General features: G+C 38.1%; 1 protein-coding gene, 2 non-coding genes and 1 pseudogene across 6 annotated transcripts in view; 2 read left to right on the plus strand and 2 right to left on the minus strand.

Annotated features, from left to right (window-relative positions):
- Positions 1 to 24,079, plus strand: part of LOC119546369 — a 47,065-nt gene extending 22,986 nt beyond the window's left edge. Inside the window, exons 1-6 of one of the 4 annotated variants that reach the window (XM_037852597.1) lie at positions 10,140 to 10,396; positions 10,851 to 10,985; positions 11,094 to 11,155; positions 12,496 to 12,673; positions 12,834 to 13,066; positions 23,155 to 24,079. In XM_037852597.1, coding sequence (XP_037708525.1) covers positions 10,272 to 10,396; positions 10,851 to 10,985; positions 11,094 to 11,155; positions 12,496 to 12,673; positions 12,834 to 13,066; positions 23,155 to 23,891 — 1,470 coding nt within the window. In that variant the 5' untranslated portion in view covers positions 10,140 to 10,271 and the 3' untranslated portion in view covers positions 23,892 to 24,079. Of the gene's footprint in view, positions 1 to 10,139; positions 10,397 to 10,729; positions 10,986 to 11,093; positions 11,156 to 12,495; positions 12,674 to 12,833; positions 13,067 to 23,154 lie in introns of those variants that run through there. The other 3 variants (XM_037852598.1, XM_037852599.1, XM_037852600.1) reach the window with 3 other exon arrangements.
- LOC119548417 lies at positions 13,871 to 17,191 on the minus strand (annotated as a pseudogene).
- Positions 24,080 to 24,355: 276 nt separating the features above from the next.
- On the minus strand, positions 24,356 to 24,427 carry Trnad-guc. Its single transcript has one exon. It is a non-coding gene; the product is annotated as a tRNA-Asp (tRNA).
- Positions 24,428 to 24,526: 99 nt separating this feature from the next.
- Trnad-guc lies at positions 24,527 to 24,598 on the plus strand. Its single transcript has one exon. It is a non-coding gene; the product is annotated as a tRNA-Asp (tRNA).
- The last annotated feature ends 394 nt before the right edge of the window (positions 24,599 to 24,992 follow it).

The following is a 24,992-nucleotide window of genomic DNA, read 5'->3' on the forward strand; positions in this document are numbered from 1 at the left end:
GCCACGCCCACTCTAATGCCCACAAACCGCCCAAAACTGTGGCTCCTACAGTTTTAATGCTAGAATACAAATTTTAACTGAAATGTGTTGTTCTCATCAATACCTATCGATTGACCCAAAAAAAGTTTGCCACGCCCACTTTAACGCGGTTTAACACAAACCGCCCACAAACTTCAAAAACTATCTGATAGTCGAGGTACTCGACTACAGCGTTCTTCCTTGTTAAACGTGGAGATATCCTAATGAAATCTTTCTCGCTGTTCATCACTTTCTGCACCCAAGTTTAATGGAAAAAAGTGCAAATGGTTGTTGAGAAAGTACATTTTCAGAAATAATTTCAAATGTGAAATGGCATATCTTATCATTTCGAAAAATGGCATCATAGCAATCCTTTCTTGGAGGGAAAATGTGAAGTAATGAAATTGAATACTTTTCGAAACCAACCATAGCGCTTTCGATTTGCCACCGATTTTTTCAAAGTTGGACCTTATCTTTTGTATCACTTGCTTAAATTAATTGTAAAATTTTTGTTAAGATAGTAAAACTGAAAAGAAAACAATGAAGAACGCTATAGTCGAGTACCTCGACTATCAGATACCCGTTACTCAGATAAAGGGACCAAAAGAAAATGGAGATACCGGCGGTAGACAGATTTAAGCGTTGTGGGCGTTAGAGTGGGCGTGGCAAAGTTTTTTTTAAATCAATCGATAGGTATTGACGAGACCAATACATTTTAGTTAAAATATTTATCTAGCACGAAAATTGTGGGCGCCACAGGCTTGGGCGGTTTGTGGGCGTTAGAGTGGGCGTGACAAACTTTTTTTAAGATCAATCGATAGGTATTGACAAGACCAATACATTTCAGTTAAAATTTTTTATCTAGCATAAAAATTGTGGGCGCCACAGATTTGGGCGGTTTGTGGGCGTTAGAGTGGGCGTGGCATATTGGCGTAACAAACTTGCGCTGCGCTCAAGCCTACGGAATCTAAATCTGAAGTCCCGTTTCTCTATCTTTGATATTTTCCGAGATATCCGCGTTCATATTTACGGTTTTTTGAAGTTTGTGGGCGGTTTGTGGGCGTTGAAGTGGGCGTGGCAAACTTTTTTTTAGGTCAATTGGTAGGTATTGATGAGAACAACACATTTCAGTTAAAATTTTTGTTCTAGCATCAAAACTGTAGGAGCCACAGTTTTGGGCGGTTTGTGGGCGCTAGAGTGGGCGTGGCACTCTTCTGAAACAAACTTGCGCTGCGCAGGAATCTTTTATAGTTTCAACTTTTATAGTTTCCGAGATCTCAGCGTTCATACGGACAGACGGACAGACGGACATGGCTAGATCGACTCGGCTAGTGATCCTGATCAAGAATATATATACTTTATGGGGTCGGAAACGCTTCCTTCTGCCTGTTACTTTCCGACGAATCTAGTATACCCTTTTACTCTACGAGTAACGGGTATAACAAGGAAGAACTCTATAGTCGAGTTCCTCTACTATCAGATGCCAGTTACTCATCTAAAGGGACCAAAGGGAAATGGAGATATGCAAGAAGCGAAGCGAGATTGAAATGCACCAACTACCCGCGATCTCAATATATGGTTATGTGGGCGGTAGACAGATTTAAGCGTTATTGGCGTTAGAGTGGGCGTTTATTGGGTCAATCGATAGGTATTGACGAGACTTATACACTTCAGTTAAAATTTGTATTCTAGCCTCAAAGCTGTAGGAGCCACAGTTTTGGGCGGTTTGTGGACTTTAGAGTGGGCGTGGCACCCTGCTGAAACAAAGTTGTGCTGCGCAAGAAGCTCAGGAATCTGCATGTTGAATCTCAATAGCCTAGCTCATAGTTATATCCGAGATCTCAGCGTTCATATGGAAAGACGGACATGGCTAGATCGACTCGGCTAGTGATCCTGACCAAAAATATATATACTTTATGTGGTCGGAACCGCTTCCTTCTACCTGTTTCATACTTTCCGACGAATCTCGTATACTCTTTTACTCTACGAGTAACGGGTATAACTAGCTATTTCAGAAAAAGGGTAAAAAAGTTAAGTTTTTGTAACTTCCTTGGTTAATAACTCCGTTAATTGGAGTCCGATCCCAACAAGTGATATGTCCTATCTAACTCTGGATTGTGTCAACTGCCAAACGCTTAGATAATTGAATTCTGTGATATTATATTATAACCAAGCAACATCAAAAAAACATGTTTTTCGCGAATATCTCAAGAACTATTCTCTGGGAAAGTTGTTAAGTGATAGCGTGTACAGGAAAAACATATTAGTCTAGAGAAAGAGGTTTCAAAGCTGACCTTTTTTGGCTGTAAGCATGTGTTATCACTACCCATCTACACGCCAAAAATAATTCAAGTCAGACCATTTATTAAAAAATTAAAGGCAAATAAAGTGTTTAATTTTGGGAACAATCGCTTTGATTCTCCCTCTCACTCTTTTAGCTGAGTAACGGGTTTTTGATAGTCGATGGCATCGACTATAGCGTTCTTCCATATTAATTATTGGGCATGAAATAATTTTAACAAAATATTTGTACTTATTTGTTTTCGTACCGATAAAAGTATCTGATTTGGTTAACGATTCTCATTATTTCGATTTCTTTTTTATAACGCAATACGAGTTTATTTGAGTTTCACGAACAAAACGTGTAGACATACAAATGGCATGGCTTAAATTAAACGTAACAACGGAAAGGTAGCAACAAAATGGATGCTATTTGTTGCAGTGCAGCTAACTGTTATTCAATTACAGATAATCCCACACCAGTTCTCTTTCCACGTCATCTTACGTACTTTAATAAGGGTTGAACACTTTTCAATTCAACTGAAAGCCGAAAGCTTTGAATGCTATAAGTATTTATATCTCGGCCCTATGACCGATTGTTGCAGCTGCGTATCACATGATCTCATTTCGTTTTTTGATGTTATGCATTACTTAACAAGGATTAAACAATAGCGTTAGGCAACTCTTGCTTGTGGTCTTCACATCTTCAAATGGATTGAATGAAATAAAGAGCGATATAGTCAAAAGCCTCGCCTCTAAAATTCCAGTTACTCTCTTAACCAACTTTAAAATAAATATACCTTCCATTAGAGGAAACATTTTTAAGGGTGTTGATAGGTATTGCATTGGAAATATACCTAAGAAGAGTTTGCATGCTTTATCCCAACTTTCTAGCTTTTATTAACGTAGGCTGGCGGACGGACGAATTTGGCTAGTTCGACTTGGCTGTAATATAACTCTATTTTTGGTAGTTTATTAACTATTTACTATTGCATTTACATTTAAAAGTAAACAAAGCGATAACAATTACATATTAAACTATTTTAAATAGTAAAGTACTATATTCACAGTTACATAATTACCTGCATTGGTAAATTTCAGCAAGTTTTTTATTTGTGTAGTCAAGGCATTTGACTAGACCGTTTCCTTTTACTTATATTTGAGAATTCGTCAGTCTGTGAAATGTTTACCTTCCGAATCTAACGAACTGAAAACATAATTAAATCATTTTGTTATAACGATTGTGGCAAAAGTTTAACTAGTTATACCCGTTACTCGTAGAGTAAAGGGCTATACTAGATTCGTCGGAAAGTAGTAACAGGTAGAAGGAAGCGTTTCCGACCCCATAAAATATATATATTCTTGATGACCTAGCCATGTCCGTCCTTCCGTATGAACGCTGTGATCTCGGAAACTATAAAAGCTGCAATACTGGGATTAGGCATGCAGATTTAAGAGGTGCAGTGTGCCACGACCACTCAAACGACCACAAGCCGCCCAAAACTGTGGCACCTACAGTTTTAATGCTAGAATAAAAATTTTAACTGAAATGTATTGTTCTCATCAATACCTATCGATTGACGTTAACGCCCACAAGCCGCCCACAAACTTCAAAAAATCGTAATAAATTTCAGCTAATACAAAAAATAAAAACTTATTCTCACGTTTCAGTTCAACTCACTTAAAATCAATTAGCAATCTGTTGATAAGATTGTACAGAACATGTTCAGGAACTTATTGATAAAACTTCACAAACTTAATTATCCATTCATCGATAAAGAAGTCTGATCATCAAATTATTTTTCTAAATGTTCTTGTTTTAAGAAAGGTTAAAAAAGAGCCTATTAAAAAATTGTGTTAGGTTTTTATACCCTTGCAGAGGGAGACGTTTCCGACCCCATAAATTATATATATTGTTGATCCGCATGACTAGACGAGTCGATCTAGCCATGTCCGTCTGTCCGTCTGTCCGTCCAAATGGCCCAAATAGAGCATTTATTTGGACATTTGGACACAAAATCTCTTTTAAATTTTTCAAAAATATTAAGTAATGTGGGTGCTAGAAGGGCACCCTGCTGAAAAAAACTTGCGCTGCGTTAGAAGCTCACAGTCTACATGCCAAATCCCATATTTCTAGATTTAATAGTTTCCGAGATCACACCGTTCATACGGACGGGCAGACGGACATGGCTAGATCGACTCGGCTAGTAACCCTGATCAAGAATATATATACTTTATAGGGTCGGAAGGAAGCGTTTCTACCTGTTACATACTTTTTGACGAATATGATACACCGTTTTACTCTACGAGTAACGACTTTAAAGACTCCTCTGCTGTCTAGACAGAAGGACATGGCTAAATCGACTTGTCTAGTGATCCTGATCAAGAATGTCGGAAACGGTTCCTGCTACCTGGTACTTACTTTCTGACGAATCTAGCATACATACTCTACAAGTAACGGGTACTGATATGTTCAAATATTATAGTCCGAAAATATCCTTTTAATATGTTTAAAATATTACATGTTGAAATGAATCTGAAACAAGGAAGAACGCTATAGTCGAGTACCTCGACTATCAGATACCCGTTACTCAGCTAAAGGGACCAAAGGGAAATGGAGATATGCAAGCAGCAAAGCGAGATTTAAATGCGCCACCTACCGGCGGAAGACAGATTTAAGCATTGTGGGCGTTAGGGTAGGCGTGGCAAATTTTTTTTTTGGATCAATCGATAGGCATTGACGAGACCAATACATTTCAGTTAAAATTTTTAATCTAGCATAAAAATTGTGGGCGCCACAGGCTTGGGCGGTTTGTGGGCGTTAGAGTGGGCGTGGCATATTCGCATAACAAACTTGCGCTGCGTACAAGGCTACGGAATCTAAATCTGAAATCCCAATACTCTATCTTTGATAGTTTCCGAGATATCCGCGTTCATATTTACGATTTTTTGAAGTTTGTAGGCGGTTTGTGGGCGTTAAAGTGGGCGTGGCAAACTTTTTTTTGGGTCAATCGATAGGTATTGATGAGAACAATTCATTTCAGTTTAAATTTTTACTCTAGCATCAAAACTGTAGAAGCCACAGTTTTGGGCGGTTTGTGGGCGTTAGAGTGGGCGTGGCACTCTACTGAAACAAACTTGCGCTGCGTAAGAAGCTCAGGAATCTGCTCGCCAAATCTCAATAGCCTAGCTCTCATAGTTTCCAAGATCTCAGCGTTCATCCGGACAGACGGACAGACGGACAGACGGACAGACGGACATGGCTAGATCGACTCGGCTAGTGATCCTGATCAAGAATATATATACTTTATGGGGTCGGAAACGCTTCCTTCTGCCTGTTACATACTTTCCGACGAATCTAGTATACCCTTTTACTCTACGAGTAACGGGTATAAATATTATATTTTCTTTTACAAGAATAGCACCAATGTGTAGGCAATTCTTCTTTGTGCTACAAAATGGTAATTTTTTGCAATATTTTTATTCTGTTTATAAGGGTAAGTAGGCTTACATATCTTTTAACTAAAATAAAAGTGGTTACGCCCACAATGCGGATGGTTCTTAAAATTTCGATACATTTATCATAAAAGTAGCAAAATTATGCGGCAACAAAAATAGCACTATTAACGGTTTTTGGCTTAAAACTTCATTTGCTCAGATTTTTCGGCTGCTTTTCGTTTTGTTGTATTAAGAATAAGTACTACCAAGTGAATTGGTAAAATAATGAATAAAATACTGTTCCCAATGGGTCATTGAGCGCACTCTAATGGTAAAAATAGAAGGACATTCAAAAAGCCAATTTATAAAGGCAATGCAAAAGATAAGTTAAGTTGAATCGTCGAATTATTTAAAATAATGATTAGTAGTTACCTAAAACAAGAACACAAAAGAATAGCACGCAGTGGGAAATCCGCAATGACCCCATAACTGTTAAAAAGTCATGTGCGTGAATGGAAGTAGGTCCCGTTTAAGCCCCTATCAAGTTGAATTTTTTTTTTAATATTTGTAAATATATGTACATAAAAAGTTGGATATAATGTACATAAACAAAAATTATGCGCTTGACGTGCAAAAAAAAATCTCCCTAGACTGCAGAGCATGGGTGAATTAGAAGGACGAGTCTTAAATAAGGCCCACAATTAAAGGGAAACTCTTTTATGGTCTGGCGGCTGGAAATTTCTTATGCTTAGATGAAGAAGGCTTAAAATTCACATCAGATACCCTACAAATCCAAAATTGAATCCCCAATTCACATTTGCAAAGAATAATAATGGTGAAGCAAGTATCATGGTATGGGCATATTCTCGTACTATAATAATGGTACCATGTTATAATGTAAACCCATACAGGATCAACATGTAAACTTTGATAGCTCAGAAATTATGATGCAATTTTCTTCTTAATAAAAAATTAACTTATTTTAGAAGCTTTACCACGATTATAAACCAAAACAAGGGAGAACGCTATAGTCGAGTACCTCGACTATCAGATACCCGTTACTCAGCTTAAGGCACCAAAGGAAAATGGAGATATGCAAGCAGCAAAGCGAGTTTTAAATGCGCCACCTACCGGCGGTAGACAGATTTAAGCGTTGTGGGCGTTAGAATGGACGTGGAAAATTTTTTTTTGGATCAATCGATAGGTATTAATGAGACCATTACATTTCAGTAAAAAAATTTTTTCTTGACGAGACCAATACATTTCAGTTTAAATATTTTATCTAGCATGTAAATTGTGGGCGCCACAGGCTTGGGCGGTTTGTGGGCGTGGTATATTCGCGTAACAAACTTGCGCTGCGTACAAGGCTACGGAATCTAAATCTGAGATCCCAATGCTCTATCTTTGATAGATTCCGAGATATCCACGTTCATATTTACGATTTTTTGAATTTTGTGGGCGGTTTGTGGACGTTAAAGTGGGTGTGGCAAACTTTTTTTGGGTCAATCGTTAGGTATTGATGAGAACAACACATTTCAGTTACAATTTGTATTCTAGCATCAAAACTGTATGAGCCACAGTTTTGGGCGGCTTGTGGCCGTTAGAGTGGGCGTGGCACTCTGCTGAAACAACCTTTCGCTGCGTAAGAAGCTCAGGAATCTGCACGCCAAATCTCAATAGCCTAGCTCTCAGATCTCAGCGTTCATCCGGACAGACAGACGGTCAGACGGACAGACGGACAGATGGACAGATGGACAGACGGGCAGACGGACATGGCTAGATCGACTCGGCTAGTGATCCTGATCAAGAATACTTTATGGGGTCGGAAACGCTTCCTTCTGCTGTTACATACTTTCCGACGAATCTAGTATACCCTTTTACTCTACGAGTAACGGGTATACAAAATCTGATAGAGAGTCGTCTAAAGTATAAAAACCCTTAAGCTAAATGGTATAATGGGGACCTTTCAAGCCCCAGAACTAAAACTCATCGAAAATCTTTGCAGAAATGTTAAAAGACTATGTTTTAATGCAAAACCGAAGAAATAAACTGTCCTTGAGCTATTTTGAATGAGTCACACAACAATATTGCCAAGGAAAGATTCTGGTGTCTAGTGACGTCAAGGTCGGTTGTTGTTGTTCTTGCAGCGCAAGCTTTAGAACAATATTTTTTACCTTAAGATGTATAAAGTCATACATTTCAATCAAAACAAATTTTCAAATCGCGTTATTTTTAAGTTTTTTAACCCTCCTTAAGCCATAGATATTTAAATGCATTTTTGAAATATATTTGATAGTGTCTTGAGGCTTTTAGGTCCTGTGCGCCTTTTCTTAGCAGATATTGTTTCAGGGATGTTTATACCCGGTACTCTTTGAGTAAAAAGAAATATTGTATTCGTCGTAAATTAGGGGTAAGTGGAAGTAGGAAGCGTTTTCAATCCTACAAAGTGCATATATTCTTGATCAGGATCAGTAACCGCATCGATAATCGGAAACAATTAAAGCTAAAAAGTTGCGATTAGGCAGATTCTAGAGATTTTTGCGGGATTTGGATTTTTTTGGGAAAATTGATCAAATTGGACCATCCATTAAAATGTATATCCAAGTAAGGGAATCGACCTTGGGAGCAATCGCTTTGTCACTTGCATATCTCCATTTACTTCCCACTCCCTTTAGCTGAGTATCGGGTATCGAAGCCGTCGACTGTAGCGTTATCTGTTGTTTTGGTATATTTGTTGCTAGTATTTTTTCACACCTCTTAACGATGTACAAAAATAGTGACGAACGCACCTTCAAAATACAAAAGCAAATCTAAGTATAACAATTGTTGATTAGGAATATTAGCCGAGTCGAACTAGCTTTGTCCGTCTGTCCGTCCGTCAGCATGTCCGTGTGAACGCTAAGATCTTGGAAACTATAAGAGCTAGAATGTTGGGACTTGGCATGCAGATTCTTGAGCAGGGTGCCACGCCCACAATCGCCCATAACGCTAAAACCCTAGAGCTGAACTTTTTGTAAGTCCCAATTTGATTTAAGTATTTTAAAAGAAGAGGTTTCAAAAGAAACGAAGTCAATCGGATAGCTACAGCTGGTAATATAGACATTGAAACTGAGGGTATTTTTATAGCCGTTACTCGAAGAGTAAAAGGGTATACTAGATTCGTCGGAAAGTATGTAACAGGCAGAAGGAAGCGTTTCCGACCCCATAAAGTATATATATTCTTGATCAGGATCACTAGCCGAGTCGATCTAGCCATGTCCGTCTGTCCGTCCGTCCGTCTCATCAATACCTATCGATTGACCCAAAAAAAAGTTTGCCACGCCCACTTTATCGCCCACAAGCCGCCCCCAAACTTAAAAAAATCGTAAATATGAACGTGGATATCTCGGAAACTATTAAAGATAGAGAATTGGGATCTCAGATTTAGATTCTGTAGCCTTGTAAGCAGCGCAAGTTTGTTACGCGAATATACCATGCCCACTCTAACGCCCACAAACCGCCCAAGCCTGTGGCGCCCACAATTTACATGCTAGATAAAAAATTTCAAATAAAATGTATTGGTCTCGTCACGAACAAATTTTTTTACTGAAATGTAATGGTCTCATCAATACCTATCGATTGATCCAAAAAAAATGTTCCACGTCCACTCTAACACCCATAACGCTTAAATCTGTCTACCGCCGGTAGGTGGCGCATTTAAAACTCACTTTGCTGCTTGCATATCTCCATTTCCCTTTGGTCCCTTTAGCTGAGTAACGGGTATCTGATAGTCGAGGTACTCGACTATTATTCTTGTTAAAAATGAGTGCGTATTCTAACAACCTAAAATAATAATAACAAAATAGTTTTTCGGACAAGTCCTAATAGAGGTGTTTTCTTGTTTACCGAATATGTACGTATACATTAAAAAGTTTCAAGTAAATCAAAATTGTGACCCAAAAGAAGGGGTTCGGCTTGTAAAGGAACGGCCCATATGCATAGTTTATTTGGCAACATGGATTAGAATTATCCATAGATTGTGTTCCGCCCAAACGATTTGTTACGTTTTTCGCGTCCATATAAATCTATCAAATTCAAGGCTATTGAAATTTTTTTCATTAAAAGTATACTTTTCTTGCAAATGCGGAAAATTATAATTGTCCACGAAACAGGTCCCCTCACTACGGTTTAAAGACCCCAAAGACAATGTACATTGTATGTTTATTTTCTGTACTATTAGCATACATATATATGAGTATAGTGCGTATTTACAAACTACGCATTAATTTCAGGAAATTTCTTCGAGATAGAGTGAAAGGAATTCAAGGAAAAGGAGTTTGATTGCGGTAACGGTTGAGAGCACGCCTTTGCCTCCTGACCCCAAAGTACAAAAGAGAGTGTGACGAAGTTTATTTAGGAGAGCGAAAAAGCCCAGAAAATATATATAGCCGACGAGACTACCTTGTATAGTTGTATCTAGGTTTAAACATTGTCTCAAAATCGTTACTCTCTGGGCAGTAATCTATCATGCACGATCGATCAATGGCTCTCCTATCATGCCCACCACCCCCTTCCTCATCCATGCTCCCAGAGAGATTAATAAAGTAAAGAGAGAGAGAGAGCCCTCTTCGGAAAACGTGAACGTAGCTCCTCCAAAATCACCCGCTTTTATCACACACACGTACGTACATCCGGACAAAATTGTTTTTTTTCCTTTTATAATAATAAGTTTCTTTAAAACAAAAAACATATTTTAAAATTCAATAGTTGTGAAATGCTTAAAAAAGGTACTCAAATTTTTGTGTACTTTCATTAAAGATTTATGTTTATTGAAGGGATTTTTGATGGTATTTGTGGTACTCATAGGTAGTCGCAATTCTGAATTGATTTTCCTCAGTGTTGGCTTGAGAGAGGGGGAGAGCCGATTGGGCTGAGAGCGAGAGCATGGTCATCAGAGCGCGAGATACGATTTGTAGGTTACTTCATTTGCCGATAAAACGCTCTCCACTCGCTCATCGCTCGCCACTGAACAAAATTTCTGAAACGAGTCACACGCACGTTCCCCCACTACAGAAAAAACAACAATAACAAGTCGTAGTCACAGAAATCCGAATTTAATTTATTTTCCCAAACAGAGATCATAAATTAATCAAAGCATTGTTCCAACATAAACGGTTTTCGGACTCGGATTCTCTTTTTTTGCTGAGAGGGCAAAATAAGTCAGTAAAGCAAGAGGAAGCCAACAACAAAATGTGCCGCTGCTGTCAAAAGTAAGTAAACACTATTTTCCCTCTCGCTTACCAAGTTATGTCGTGTTCGGGCCAACAAATTACTTGGGTAACAATCGAGTTGCTTTTTCTTACTATTTTTATTTCTAGCTGTTGGGAGGATTTCTATTGGAATTGCTTCGAGGAGCGTTTTTGCTACGACGAATCGATCGGTGAGTTTTTCGAGCCCAAGGGTTTAGTTTCAGCTTTAATTTGGGCAGTTGACGGTTACGGTTTGCTGAAACGGGTACCTCAAATAAATACTATCCAGCTATTTCTCTTCGCACAAGTAGATCTTGAAACGCAAAATGCGACTATGATACGTTCGCGATTTAGCGTGTTTGGCATTTGGAATCAAGTACTAGTTCAAAAAGGAAAAAACAAAACACAAAAGGATAAAATAAAATAAATAATGGAATGTTCGCTAAATATTCAGGTAGTTGATATTGGGGAGCTTATAAAGTTGCTTCTAAATAGACCATGGTTAATTCCAATAATATTTAAAAGTTCATTTTTATACCCGTTACTCGAGAGTAAAAGGCTATACTAGATTCGTCGGAAAGTATGTAACAGGCAGAAGGAAGCGTTTCCGACACAATAAAGTATAAATATTCTTGATCAGGATCACTAGCCGAGTCGATCTAGCCATGTCCGTCTGTCCGTCTGACCGTCTGTCCGTATGAACGCTGAGATCTCGGAAACTATAAAAGCTACAATACTGGGATTAGGCATGTAGATTCCTGAGATTCGCAGCGCAAGTTTGTTTCAGCCCACTCTAACGCCCACAAACCGCCCAAAACTGTGGCACCTACAGTTTTGATGCTAGAATAAAAATTGTAACTGAAATGTATTGTTCTCATCAATACCTATCGATTGACCCAAAAAAAGTTTGCCACGCCCACTTTAACGCCCACAAACCGCCCACAAACTTCAAAAAATCGTAAATATGAACGTGGATATCTCGAAAACTATAAAAGATATAGAACTGGGATCTCAGATTTAGATTCCGTAGCCTTGTACGCAGCGCAAGTTTGTTACGCGAATGTGTCACGCCCACTTTAACCCTTACAAACCGCCCAAGCCAGTGGCGCCCACAATTTTCACGCTAGATACAAAATTTTAACTGAAATGTATTGGTCTCGTCAATACCTATCGATTGATTCAAAAAAAATTGGCCACGCCCACTCTAACGCCCATAACGCTTAAATCTGTCTACCGCCGGTAGGTGGCGCATTTCAATCTCGCTTTGCTGCTTGCATATCTCCATTTCCCTTTGGTCCCTTTAGCTGAGTAACGGGTATCTGATAGTCGAGGTACTCGACTATAGCGTTATTCCTTGTTTATTTTTAACTTTACTTCTTATGGGAGTCTTCAGTTAATTTCGGCACTAAATAGATACAAAATTTGTAAACTAAAAATGAATTGTATATACATATGTTCTTTAAAGAAATGCAATGTGCATCACAAATATCAATAGGCGATTAGGTAATTCTATCTCTTTTATCATCTTCAGCCAACTACAATCCCGAGGAGGACGAGGACTACTTGGAATCCAGAAAGAATGGCCAGATTATTGGGCGCATTCAGCCTACATCGATGGATAACAATAATTTGTTGACGGCGCCCCAGCCAATTTGCGATCAGCCGCAAATGAGGCAAGGCAACTCGAGCTTGGGCCTGAGCCTAATGAGGTACTAACAGATAAAACTCCCATTTAGATCCCATCCAACGTGCTAGAAATCGCATTTCGAACTATGTTTGCGCGATTAATTGGCAAAATCGTGTTGGCTTACTGTTGACAATATCAATTTACGTTTTATATATATCTATCTTTCTTTGCGCAACATTAAGCGCCAAGATTCACGAAGAGGACTATCGGCGGGAGACTCAGATCAATGTGCCCAATTTGGGACCGGAGATATTGGCGGTGTTTGCCAATTCGCAGATCTTCCAGGACCATCAGCCCACCAAGCTAAACCGGATCAGCACTAAGACCTATCTAGCCGGGATACATTCGCCGAATCGCGAGATGCCAACGACTCCGCGACCCAGTGATCAGGATCGATTGCTCCGACGTCTGGAAGGTAATGATGGCCCCAGTGGTGCGCACACCCCACTTTTGGGTTTTGCTGGTAATGGTAAAAGCAGCGGCAAGAGCACCCGCAGCAGCAGCATCGTTTCCAGCGGTGTGCCCAAGGTCAAGTTCTATCTGAACTGATCTTTATAGGGTTTTTGGGTTCAAAGGGAACTAGCAGTATTTGTGCCAATGATTCAGAAACTTTCGCAACGCACATATAAACAATAAGAGAGTGACCAAAATCGCCAAAATGTTACTTAATATAAATAAATAATTAGGGGTTATTATCACCAATATTGGACTTACACAACGATATACAATATTCAAAACAGACAGCAGTGCTGGTGCCGACGGCATTTAGTATTATCTTGACCACTAAGCAGCCCAACTGATGTTAATTTAGACATATTAGATTTAAGTCTTGATTGTTAGACAATGTAATTATTTAGTCATAAGTAAGAAACACTAAGCGGTGGTTTTCATAAAGTTTTTAATCACAAAACGCGTGGGTTTCACTATGCTTGTAAAGGATTATTTATTCGTGCTATTTTACATGTACCCCTATGTAGATATTACAGATTGTGAATGTTATGATATATTTTATAAAGATAAAATTTCGTCATCCCTTTCACTCATTTTTGCCAGCGTTCATGGAAGTTAGCACTTTGAACCATTGCTTTGTTCGTCAAGTTGGCATTACTCACATATTCCACTGATTCTTGAGATCGGTTAGTCATACACACCTTTTAACACTTTGAGAAACATTTCGCAGAAATTTGAAGTAAAGCTCTAAGTAATATTTTGAAACAATTCAGCAACTCTGCATATAAAACTCAATTGCAAACGGATAGTACTTGTGGTTTAAGGCCTTGATTGAATTCATTGGCACAAAGCGTTCGCCAGTGTGATACCTATCATTTTCTCGGCGGTAAGTTTAGAATCGAAGATATCGAAGTTTTCGGCAATTCAGTTAGTATTCGAGGACTTGGGGATAAGGATAACACCCAGACCAACCAAATAGCGCAAGACGATCTGCGGGGCAGCTTTGCCGCATTTCTTGGCAAAAACGGCCACCTCCGGGGAGTAGATGTAGTCCGGCATCTGGAGGTCGGGCTTGGGCTTTCCCAAAGGTGTATAGCCCGTCAAGGTCACACCGTTTTTCTTGCAGAAGGCCGTCAAAGCCTTTTGGTTGAGGGCAGGAGAGCACTCCACCTGGTTAGTGACGGGTTTGATCTCGCAGTTGGCCAAGACTCGTCGCAGCTGTTCGCTATTAAAGTTCGATACTCCGATACTGCGGACCAGCCCCAGTTTCACCAGCTTTTCCATGGCCTTTTAGGTTCCAGGTTGGCAACATGGCTCAGTTGGAGCACGTCGTCCTCATTCTTGGGCATGAGGGTGTTCTCGTCCACATACTTGTAGCCCACTGGCATGTGCATCAGGTACAGGTCGATGTAGTCCAAGCCAAAGTTGCTCAGTTGCTTGCGGCAAATGTCCTCGAAAACGTTCCAGAGCTTGGTAACAAGGAAAATGTCCTCCCGCTTGCGACTCCCTCTGCAATTTTATCGCCGACCGCCTTGCCCACTTCGGCTTTGTTTTGGTAGAAATAGGCAGTATCTACATGACGATAGCCCACAACGATCGCGTGCTTCACAGCGGCCTCGTCTTCGTTGTCCTTAGAATTGTATGTTCCCAGACCCAAAATCGGCATTATAGCCATTGTTAAGTTTTACAGTCGGAGCAAGCTTCTTTTTTAACGTTTAAATAAAGAATAAATTAATAGAATCGATCGCAAAAAATCGCCGGTTAGTCTAAGTGAACTTATTACTTAGTAATTTAATTTCAATAAGAAAAGTACTTGCTAAAACAGCTATACGCTGAGTACGAGACTTAATAAAATGTTTACAACAGGGATCGTAATCATTATGAGTCTTATTTTAAAATATAATCATTATATTTGATTTAAGAAAATATTACTCTGAAATATTCATAATTTTTGAGTTTTATAATAAAAATCAAAAATAATCATTCTTGTTTGAAAAAAAATAAAAATAAAGAAAAATTATTGTTTCTGAGTGTTATTTTTTTTTATCAAAATAAAACTCATTTTGAAATCACGACTTTCCTGTGCCGATTTTTGGTAATATTTTGTAGCAGACCTAAAGATAACACAAAGGTGTCTCCCCTGGATAACACAATTGTTATATTGGCCTTTTGCAATTGATATTATTGATTTAGTTGGAAATAAAAATGCTTCTAACCTAACCACGCTAGTATACATACATACATATATGTTTATGTTGTCACACATCCCAAACGAATTGTACTTGCAAATGTAAAGCTGCAAATTATTAAAAACAAACCATTCAGTGATCTACACAATCTAATGATAAATATTGTGTGAAAGTTTATCTTCTTGATCTTAAGAATCCGCGGTTTCCTAAGAAGAAGGGGATTAACTTGTTTACTATTAGATTGTGTAGATCACAAGAATCTGCAGTGAATAAAAAATTGATAGAAACAAAATTTTAACTGAAACGTATTGTTCTCATCAATACCTATCGATTGACCCAAAAAAAGTTCGCCACGCCCACTTTAACGCCCACAAACTTAAATAAATCGTAAATATAATCGCGGCTATCTCGGAAACTATCAAAGATAGAGAATTGAGATTTCAGATTTAGATTCCGTAGCTTTGTACGCAGCGCAAGTTTTTTACGTGAATATGCCACGCCCACTATAACGCCCAATCCTGTGGCGCCCACAGTTTAAATACTAGAAACAATTTTTTTTTCTGATAGTCAAGGCAATTAACTATTGCGTTCTTGTTATCTTTAGATTTTGAGGACCATTAATTAAAAAGTTGGTTGAATATTTAAACGCGGTCGTTTCTTACAGTCCCTGGATTACAATCAATATATATAGACAAAAACATGGAAGAACGCTAAAGTCGAGTACCTCGACTATCAGATACCTGTTACTCAGCTAAAGGGACCAAAGGGAAACGGAGATACATATGCAAGCAGCAAAGCGAGATTGATATGCGCCACCTACCGGCGGTAAGCAGACTTAAGCGTTATGGGCGTTAGAGTGGGCGTGGCAAATTTTTTTTGGATCAATCGATAGGTATTGACGAGACCAATACATTTCAGTTAACATTTTTTATCTAGCATGAAAATTGTGGGTGCCACAGGCTTGGCGGTTTGTGGGCGTTAGAGTGGGCGTGGCATATTCGCGTGTCAAACTTGCGCTGCGTACAAGGCAACGGAATCTTAATCTGATATCCCAATTCTCTATCTTTGATAGTTTCCGAGATTTCCACATTCATACCTACGATTTTTTGAAGTTTGTGGGCGGTTTGTGGGCGTTTAAGTGGGCGTGGCAAACTTTTTTTGGGTCAATCGATAGGTATTGATGAGAAAAATACATTTCAGTTAAAATTTTTATTCTAGCATCAAAACTGGAGGAGCCACAGTTGTGTGCGGTTTGTGGGCGTTAGAGTGGGCGTGGCACTTTGCTGAATCAAACTTGCGCTGCGCAGGAATCTCAGGAATCTGCATGCCTAATCCCAGTATTGTAGCTTTTATGGTTTCCGAGATCTCAGCGTTCATACGGACAGACGGACAGACGGACGGACGGACAATGCTAGATCGACTCGGCTAGTGATCCTGATCAAGAATATATATACTTTATGGAGTCGGAAACGCTTCCTTCTGCCTGTTACATACTTTCCGACGAATCTAGTATACCCTTTTACTCTACGAGTACCGGGTATAAAAAGCGTAGTTGACAATACTAACTTACATGATATAGCGCTGGAGCCTGCGGCTATGTTGGGTTACAATGCTTAGAGTGGTCTATATATTACATTATATTACATTCTTAACCCAATATTATAATTTAATATTTATACTCGTTATTCGTATAGTAAAAGGGTATATTGTATTCTTCGGAATGTATATTTATCCTTAGTCAGGACACTAGCCGAGTCGATCTAGCCATTTCTGCCTAGAAGCTAGAAAGTTGGGATTAAACATGTAGATTCTAGAGCTTCTTGCGCAGCGTAAGTTTGTTTCAGCAGCGTGCCACGTCCACTCTAACGCCCACAAACCGCCAAGTTTCTAAATGATTCCATGACCCCAAACCAGTGTTTGGATACGCACGTACCAAATTCAATGCTGTCCAAACGTAGCTTTATAAATTCACAAGTTACGGGTGTACGAAATTTAGCTATTTATAGCTGTTTTACCGCCAAACTAGCGAGTTTTTCTCAAAGTGGTGAACTAAAGTTTATTTTATTAGGCTTTTTAACATCGTCTTGAATTTTCCGGACATTTATATAAAGTTCGGATACGAATAAGAGTTTAATTCTCAGGCAGTGTTAGATGTTCTGAACTGGAAAATGTGGCAATTTTTGTTGGTTAATAACTTTATAACGTGACTTTTTACAACAAATTTGAGGAATCTAAAATCTCAAACAGAAATCGTTACAGCAGTTTTTGAGAAATCCAAAAAAAGGAAAAACAAATCGGAATAAAAAAACTGTTGTTCATAGTTCTTAAACGATGGTATTTAGACAAATCATGTTTGAAAAGCGTACACAGTATTTCAAAATACCTTTCTAAAGTCATATAGCATAAGCCTGTAGCTTTAGTAGTTCACAAGTTACGGGTGTACGAAATTTTGAAATTTATAGCTGTTTTCCCGCCAAACTAACGAGTTTTTTTAAAAGTGGTAGAACTAAAGATTCTTATATTAAGCTGTTTAACATCCACTTAAATTTCCAGGACCTTAAAATAGAGTTTGGATACGTACAAAAAAAGTTCAATGCTGCAATGCAATGGTCAATGTGACCATTTTTGTTTATTTATAACTTTAAAACGTTTGTATGTCAAAAGTTGAGGAATTTCAGGGGCTTTAAAGTTTAAACAAAAATCGTTAGCACCGTTTTTAAGAAAATGAAAGCTAAACAAAATCGGATTAAAACATATGTTGCCCATAATTTTTAAACTATGGTATTTAGACAAATCATGTTTGGAATTTTCTAAGTTTTCACTTTTACACTTTCACCGCTGTTTCTCCCAAACCAATTGATTTTTTAAAAGTCTTGGTATGCAATTCTTTTAGTTTTTGCGATACCTTTCGGTTGATGTATCACTCGTTATGATCGGACTAATACAGTAGATTTTCATTTTTTCGCCTTCGCACACTCTCCTGATGCGCTTTGTCACCACGTGGACTGTCGTCCACAGTGATATGTTGACTGTTAAATAAAATAAATAAAACCTATAATAAATATTAAATAATACTTATTAATGTATACGTGTGTATATTATCAGCTTTTGCATGCTAACTATCGATTCCTCAGTTTTTTTGAGCTGATAAAAAATAATCAGCAAAGAAGTCGTCAAAAAATGTTAGAGCACATTGACTTGACATTTCTTTTTATAGAATTTATATATTCAAATGTGCCTCAGAGCTGATTTCGGGTAGAATTTATAAAGCGCTTAGCGAAATCGATGTGCCACACCCGATTATCTCTATTTTGTTAAGGCCTATTAAAGGGAAAGTAAAATTTGGGAATTTTTGTAAGGAACTATTAAAATTTGGAACTTTAATATTTATCATTTTTGTTTAATCCAAACAAACTTCAATCAAATTTTAAAATCGTTAGAAATAGCTGTATTCCAGATATGACAAGAAAGGAAGTTAACGTCGGCAAGCCAATGTTTTTATACCCTTGTAGGTATAATTATTGAATTTAATTCAAAATTCTTAAAAATACAAAAAATGATATTTCCAATAATATAAGATAATATGACAAAATACACCGAAGCTATAATTTGTTTTATATATTTTTTCCCACCAATTTTCCGATCGTTTCTATGGCAGCTATATGATACAGTAGTTCGATTTTGATAAAATTAAATTCGAAATTCAGAATTAATTAAAAAATGTTATTTCCAAGCGTAGGAGGTTATATGTTGAAAAACAGCAAAGTTATAATTTTTAAAAAAATGTTTACCTATTATTCCAATGGGAGCTATAGGAAATAGTTGTCCGATCCGGCTGGTTCCGACTTTTATACTACATGCAAAATAAAGAAGACTTTTGGGAAAGTTTCAGCCCGATAGCTTTAAAACTGAGAGGCTAGTTTGCGTAGAAACGGACGGGCAGACAGACAGACAGACGGACATGGCTAGATCGACTCGTCTAGTGATGCTGATCAAGAATATATATACTTTATGAGGTCGGAAACGTCTCCTTCACTGCGTTGCAAACTTCTGACTAGAATCATAATACCCTCTGCAACGGTATAAAAATTGACGTATATGTCTATTTTTTTTAAGAATCAAAAAATAATTATTAATTTTTAATTTTGAAAATACTGAAATACAAGGTGAGAATAGTTTGTTTCTTGGGAATATCTTAAGCTTTAATTTAAAATTTAGCAACCAATATAACGAACAATAAACAATTAATACCTCTGATTTCAAAAAACAAGACGACATTGTTTCCTGAATTTTTTTTAAGTACTTACACAAAACACAGACAGTCATTGCGTTTTATAGCTGATTTGTGATGACTTTTCCGATTCGCCATTTGAGGGGCTACATTTCAAGTTTACTGCTTGTAAGGAAACAGTAGGTTTAAAAAATATAGTTATATGCATCTTAAGGCAACATTTTTTTATATATGATGTGGAAAAATCAAAAATATGTACATATGTAAATACACTGCGCGTCATCAGATTAGCGCCCCCTGAGCATTCTCGGGTAATTTCCAATATTATCCAAACTATCAAGGCAAAAGCCATAAAACTTTTTTTGACGATACTTTTAATAATATTCTTCAAAATAAGATAAGGTACTTAATGATAAGTATAACAATAATATTTTATTTATTTGAAAAGAAAATGTATACCAAAAATATGAATTTAATTTTGCGTCATCAGATTAGCGCCCCCTGCTTAAATTTAATGAATTTTCACTTAATGCTTAACAACTAGTAGTGTTTTATGTTTTATCTTATTATTTACTTAATTTCTAATCAAATTAATAGTGGGTGGTCCCGCCACCATTTTCCAGGACCTCACAGATCCTGCTGGGAAGTGACTCGTACAATTTCTCAATGTATTGTAATGATATTGAAGACCAAGCTTCTTTAATCACGTCGAAGAGCTCCAATTTTGTACTATACTGCTTTCCAGACTCGTATACTTTTCTCGAGAGCCATCCCCACACGTTCTCTATTATATTTAAGTCCGGAGAGTATGGCGGCCACTCCAGGACATCAACGTTTTGGCCCTGTATCCACGATTTTACAGATCGGGCAGTGTGGATTGGAGCGTTGTTGTGCTGAAAACGCCATTTAAGATTTCCAAAACAATTTTGGAAATGTGGGAAAGCCGTTTTTAAAAGATTATTATACGCCACGGCGTTCATTTTCGGGGTGAGAAATTGTAACTCATAGGTGCCATAATAGGATATGGCTCCCGATACCATTACGCCACCTACCCGGCTATGTAAACGATCTAAAATATGCTCTTCTGTACGCATGTCATGGAAATAATAATTATAGCCGTCAGGGCATTCTAAATTAAATTTTTTTTTTATCGAAAAGACTACAAAGCGCCACTCCTTCGACCATGTCATATGCGAGCGAGCAAAATTTAGGCGAATTTCCTTTCGTAACTTATTTAGTTGTGGTTTTTTTTTTAGGTTTAGTCTTTTCAAGTGTTCTGCTTTTTTTATGACTCGTAATACCGTGGACTTGCTAGCTTTCACACCACTTTTTTCTTTAATTTTGGTAGAAGAGTCGTGTGAATTAGACGCATGTCTAACTATAGACCGAATGTCTGCTTCGGAAAGAACTCTGTTGTTACCGCCTTTCATATTTTTACCATAGCCTTGTTTATTTTTAAGAAAACTGGCTATTGTTTTTCGATGCCTTCCCATTTTTTCAGCAATTTTATGTAAAGATAAGCCACTTTCACTAAAGGCTTCGATCTTAGATTTTTCTTCTAAAGATAGGACAGTTCCTTTACCCATTTTGATTCTCAGTTTATAAACAATTATTCAATTAATCAGCACAAAAAATTTCACAACTGTACGCCAAAAATTACGCGAGATAACTAAATTTGAATTTACAGGCGCTAATCTGATGACGCAAAATCAGTGCAAGCTTTTGCAGCGAAAGTAAAACAAAATAAAGAAAAAATTGATAACGGAATCTCTCACCTAACGGTATTTCTCTCAGAGAGCGACAATTTGTGCATTTTAAAAGCAACAACAAAAATTTTGAAGTTGCGTGCAATAGAAACAGAGATAGATGCAATAAATTAAAACCAAAAGGGGGGCGCTAATCTGATGACGCGCAGTGTATGTATTTCGAGTGACCAAAAATTTTTCTTAGCTAAATAAGGTTGGAAGTGAACAAACAAAATTTTGCTGAAAACGAACTTTGTGTTACCTCAAATTAAAAAAAATGTACATGGTACAATCAAAGACCATAGAATAACAAGATGCGTAACAGCCATACAACGGAATGTACGGAAAAATTTTTGGTGTGGATTTTCGATGTGGATTTTCGATTTTGCTAGTGTGCGTTGTCCGTGTAAAGCTCTTTGGTTGTGTTGGTGAATCATTTCGTGTGATCTGCTGCAATAAGGGCTCAATGTCGCATTTGACTAACGTAAGATGTCAAAGGCCTGTAGGCCAGGGGTCTAGTCGATCATCCACGGGAATTGCAGGTTTGAAGTTCAACTCCGACGGGGGACAACTTTTTTTTTTTATGCAACTGGTGTTTTAAACAATCTCCACGGTATTCAGCATATGTGTCATTTGATTTTTTAAAAAATGGCCGATTGAAAACATCATCGATGCTTATTTAATACTCAATGTTTTGGTCGATTGTTTGTGTCGAATATCGATAATAGATGCTTACAATAATATCAACGATTTAAATCAGTGGTCGGCAGCGGCCTATCTAGTGAGCATAGGGAAGTGTTCTGCCCATCCTCTGCTCGCTCACGTATAACGTAGATGTTCGTATGACTTCGGCAAGGGTCTTCGGGTCTTTTTTCTATCAGCTTCGGCGCGCTTTCTTTGCTGCTGCGACAAAGATTCTCAGTGCAAAACAGAGAAACCGTCAGGCTTCAGAGCTCTGCGCGCCAACTTCGTGTTTTTACACTCACACTAACGCAAGGCAAACTTGTGATGGTATGTGTGTGCCGACCACTGATTTAAATCAACGATCAGCTGTTTTATTTTCAGAAATTGTGATGGAAAATCAAGCTTATTTTGACAGCTCCGCAGATGATTTTGCTTGCACCAATATACCCATTGAATTGACCTCAAGCCGAAATTTTGTAGGTTATATTGCTAAGGAATCAAGAAACGGCATTCTAAAAATAGATTCCCATACGTGTGAGGGTTGCTTTGCAAAAATTAGGCCGCCTGTGTACATTTTCTTACTCCTCGTTACTCTTCTTGTTATTCTATGGTCTTTGGCAGAAAGATATACAAAATATTGTTACAAATTTAGTGCTATTTAAGAGTAAGCTTAGTTATTTTATTTAGTCTTAGAAAAAGGTTGTATAAATCACAATATTTTTAAAAAATAATATATAAATCACATTATTTTTTTATCGAAAGTATCGTTTTTATCCATAAATACATTTTGAAACCCCGATAACTAAGTTTGTATTTTACAGCTGTTTGTTTTCGAAAGTTCACTGTGCATATGCCTTTAAAAAATAAATCTTGGCAAATATTGACTGCATCAGCATGATTAATATATTTTTTACAGATAAAGAAAACGAGTGGCTTTAATTTAGAAACACAGTAATAATAACATAACTTAAATTGGAACGACAACAATGTATTTACTATTTCAGTTTTGTAATGAATTTCTCCTCAGACTTATTTTTATCTGCCCATACCTTTCCTATTTGTTATAAACTAAGCACTTATCTTGTTTGTCTACCGTTTGTGCGACTTACTTGTCATCTGCTGGTCCACTTGTCCAAGGCCTGTCTATGCTTAGAAAATCCTTTCCTTTAGTTAACTTCGTTAAGTGTTTTGATTCTTTTTACAGGCGATGATACGGATGCAAGAACAGGATCGGCGGAGAAGCGAATTACATTCACCTTGGCGCCCAGTTCCGCTGAATGCTCTCCTTCGGGAAGCCAAACGACCCTTACTCCCAAGAAATTCGAAGCCATTGCCGAGGAAGAGAAGGACGACGTTAAGGCCGAACAGGAGGTGGTGCTGCGACCTAGACTGATCGACCGCCATCCCCACTTGTTGTCCAATCCCAGCGGTCTTCGATCCGCTAAAAGCGTTCCGCACATGAATGTACGATCGTCGGCCAGCGAAACAGATATATTCTCAATTAGCGGCACCATGACCGGAAGCAGCCAGATCAGCATGACGCCCGAGGTGCCGTCCATATCGTTCAGCATTCTGCCGAAAAACTACGAAGACACGCCCACCATCGAAAAATACAGGGTATCACAGAGTCTTTATTCCATCCAGACGGCAAATGCAGCTCGGGCCACCCAAGATGATTACTCGATGCCACGCTATTTCCGTCGATCTGCCATGCTTCTGACCCAGAGCTCCGAAGTTCTGCCGGGTTCCACTTCATTGGTCTCCATGTCGCCATCAATGACCTCTTCTTCTGCTTCGCCGGGATCGTCCAAGGACGAGCTGAGACGGCCCGAGAAGGAGAAGAACAAACGACTCCAGATGCTGCGCGGAAATCTCCCGCCCCTGCTTATCCACTCCGTGTCCTTTAAACGCAACCGTGACGAGGGAAAGCAAATGCAATAGTTGCATTCCCCAAATATGTGTATATTTTTAACCACTTTGTCTATGTTAACTGTTTCAAATAGCTTAGCTTTTCGTTCTGCTCACGCGTTTTCTGTTTTATGTTTTAAGCTAAAATTTTGTCTATCCAATTCACTCAGTATTCGAATGAAGTATATTTTACGTTTAATTACAAAATAAATTGTGTTTTACCCCCAAAAACTATATGACTTTTTTAAAGAAGATAAAACTTATTTCTGAATTTTTTAATGGATAGAAAAGATTGAGGTTCAGTTTAAATGCCAAATAATAAAAACCTCAAAAAGGTATGGGACAAATGAAAAGAATAAGAATGACGTTTCGCGACTGTAAGATATACATTTTACTACACCTGAAATTTTATAAAAAAAAAAAATAATAAGAATGACTGAAAGATATACATTTTATTACATCTGAAAAAAAGACGAAAAACCATATTATATATTCCTCTCCCCAACGGGGAATTGAACCCCGGTCTCCCGCGTGACAGGCGGGGATACTAACCACTATACTATCGAGGATGATAGTCAAACTCTCTTTCTTTTAGCAATCCTTGGTTCCATTTTCGTTCGTTCCACTGCGCCGAATCAAAATGTAGATCTGACAAACCGTTTCGTGAGTCCTCGATAGTATAGTGGTTAGTATCCCCGCCTGTCACGCGGGAGACCGGGGTTCAATTCCCCGTCGGGGAGGCTTCGAAAATTTTTTTATCATAAAAAAGTAGATACAAATTTATTGAAGGTGGATTGAACAATGTAAGAGAAAATATAATTTTTGTGTTTTTATTAGAGCGAGAGCAAAGCAACTAAAAATGTCATTCGTTTTATAAAAGTATTAGACAGCATTGTAAATGCATGCTCGATCCCCGCATGAAGAAAACCGGGTTTCCAGCACTATATTTTTATACCCGTTACTCGTAGTGTAAAAGGGTATACTAGATTCGTCGGAAAGTATGTAACAGGCAGAAGGAAGAGTTTTCGACTCCATATATTATATATGTTCTTGATCAGAATCACTAGTCGATCTAGCCATGTCCGTCTGTCCGTATGAACGCTGTGATCTCCGGAACTATAAAAGCTGCAATGC

The sequence above is a fragment of the Drosophila subpulchrella genome, chromosome 2L (genome assembly GCF_014743375.2).
Source record: "Drosophila subpulchrella strain 33 F10 #4 breed RU33 chromosome 2L, RU_Dsub_v1.1 Primary Assembly, whole genome shotgun sequence".
NCBI classification, from domain to species: domain Eukaryota; kingdom Metazoa; phylum Arthropoda; class Insecta; order Diptera; family Drosophilidae; genus Drosophila; species Drosophila subpulchrella.